This window comes from Morone saxatilis, unplaced genomic scaffold (genome assembly GCF_004916995.1).
Source record: "Morone saxatilis isolate NCDOM2014 unplaced genomic scaffold, NCSU_SB_2.0 Contig4, whole genome shotgun sequence".
In the NCBI taxonomy this organism is placed as follows: domain Eukaryota; kingdom Metazoa; phylum Chordata; class Actinopteri; family Moronidae; genus Morone; species Morone saxatilis.
Genome location: NW_023339984.1, coordinates 348,350 through 348,743, shown reverse-complemented (window position 1 = coordinate 348,743; position 394 = coordinate 348,350). Strand labels below are relative to the sequence as shown.

Genomic DNA, 394 nt, shown 5'->3' with positions numbered 1-394 from the left:
GTCGGGGTCTGTCTGAGGTTTCTGAATTGAAAAATTGTGTGGCTTCAGTAGGACCTTTGCAAACACAATGACAGACAAATAACTACCACTCCTCTCTGCTTCACTTATCTCCTCTACGGCTTTGGTATGATCAGTTACCTGTAGGCTCTCTGCTGTCCCAGACTAGCTTCAGGTAAAGGCGTCCAGGTGGACAGGGTTTGAGAAAACAGTCTCTGTAGTACAGCAGCGTACTGAACCATGCCGGTGCGTACACTGTAACACACACAGCACCACACAACCATAAACACAATGTTCAAACTGTTACATCATGTAGTTGCTGGTATCTTCAGAATTATTACACTATTACATATACACTCTATGTCCATGGACTGAAAACCTGTGTGTGTGTGTGTGT

General features: G+C 44.4%; 1 protein-coding gene across 1 annotated transcript in view; it reads right to left on the bottom strand.

Moving 5' to 3' along the window:
* The window catches only part of LOC118338068 (proline-, glutamic acid- and leucine-rich protein 1-like), an 8,306-nt gene that overhangs the window by 2,336 nt on the left and 5,576 nt on the right, over positions 1-394 (bottom strand). The window contains exon 11 of the mRNA XM_035675242.1: positions 139-252. Within this exon, the coding sequence (XP_035531135.1) occupies positions 139-252 (114 nt within the window). The remainder of the gene's footprint in view (positions 1-138; positions 253-394) is intronic.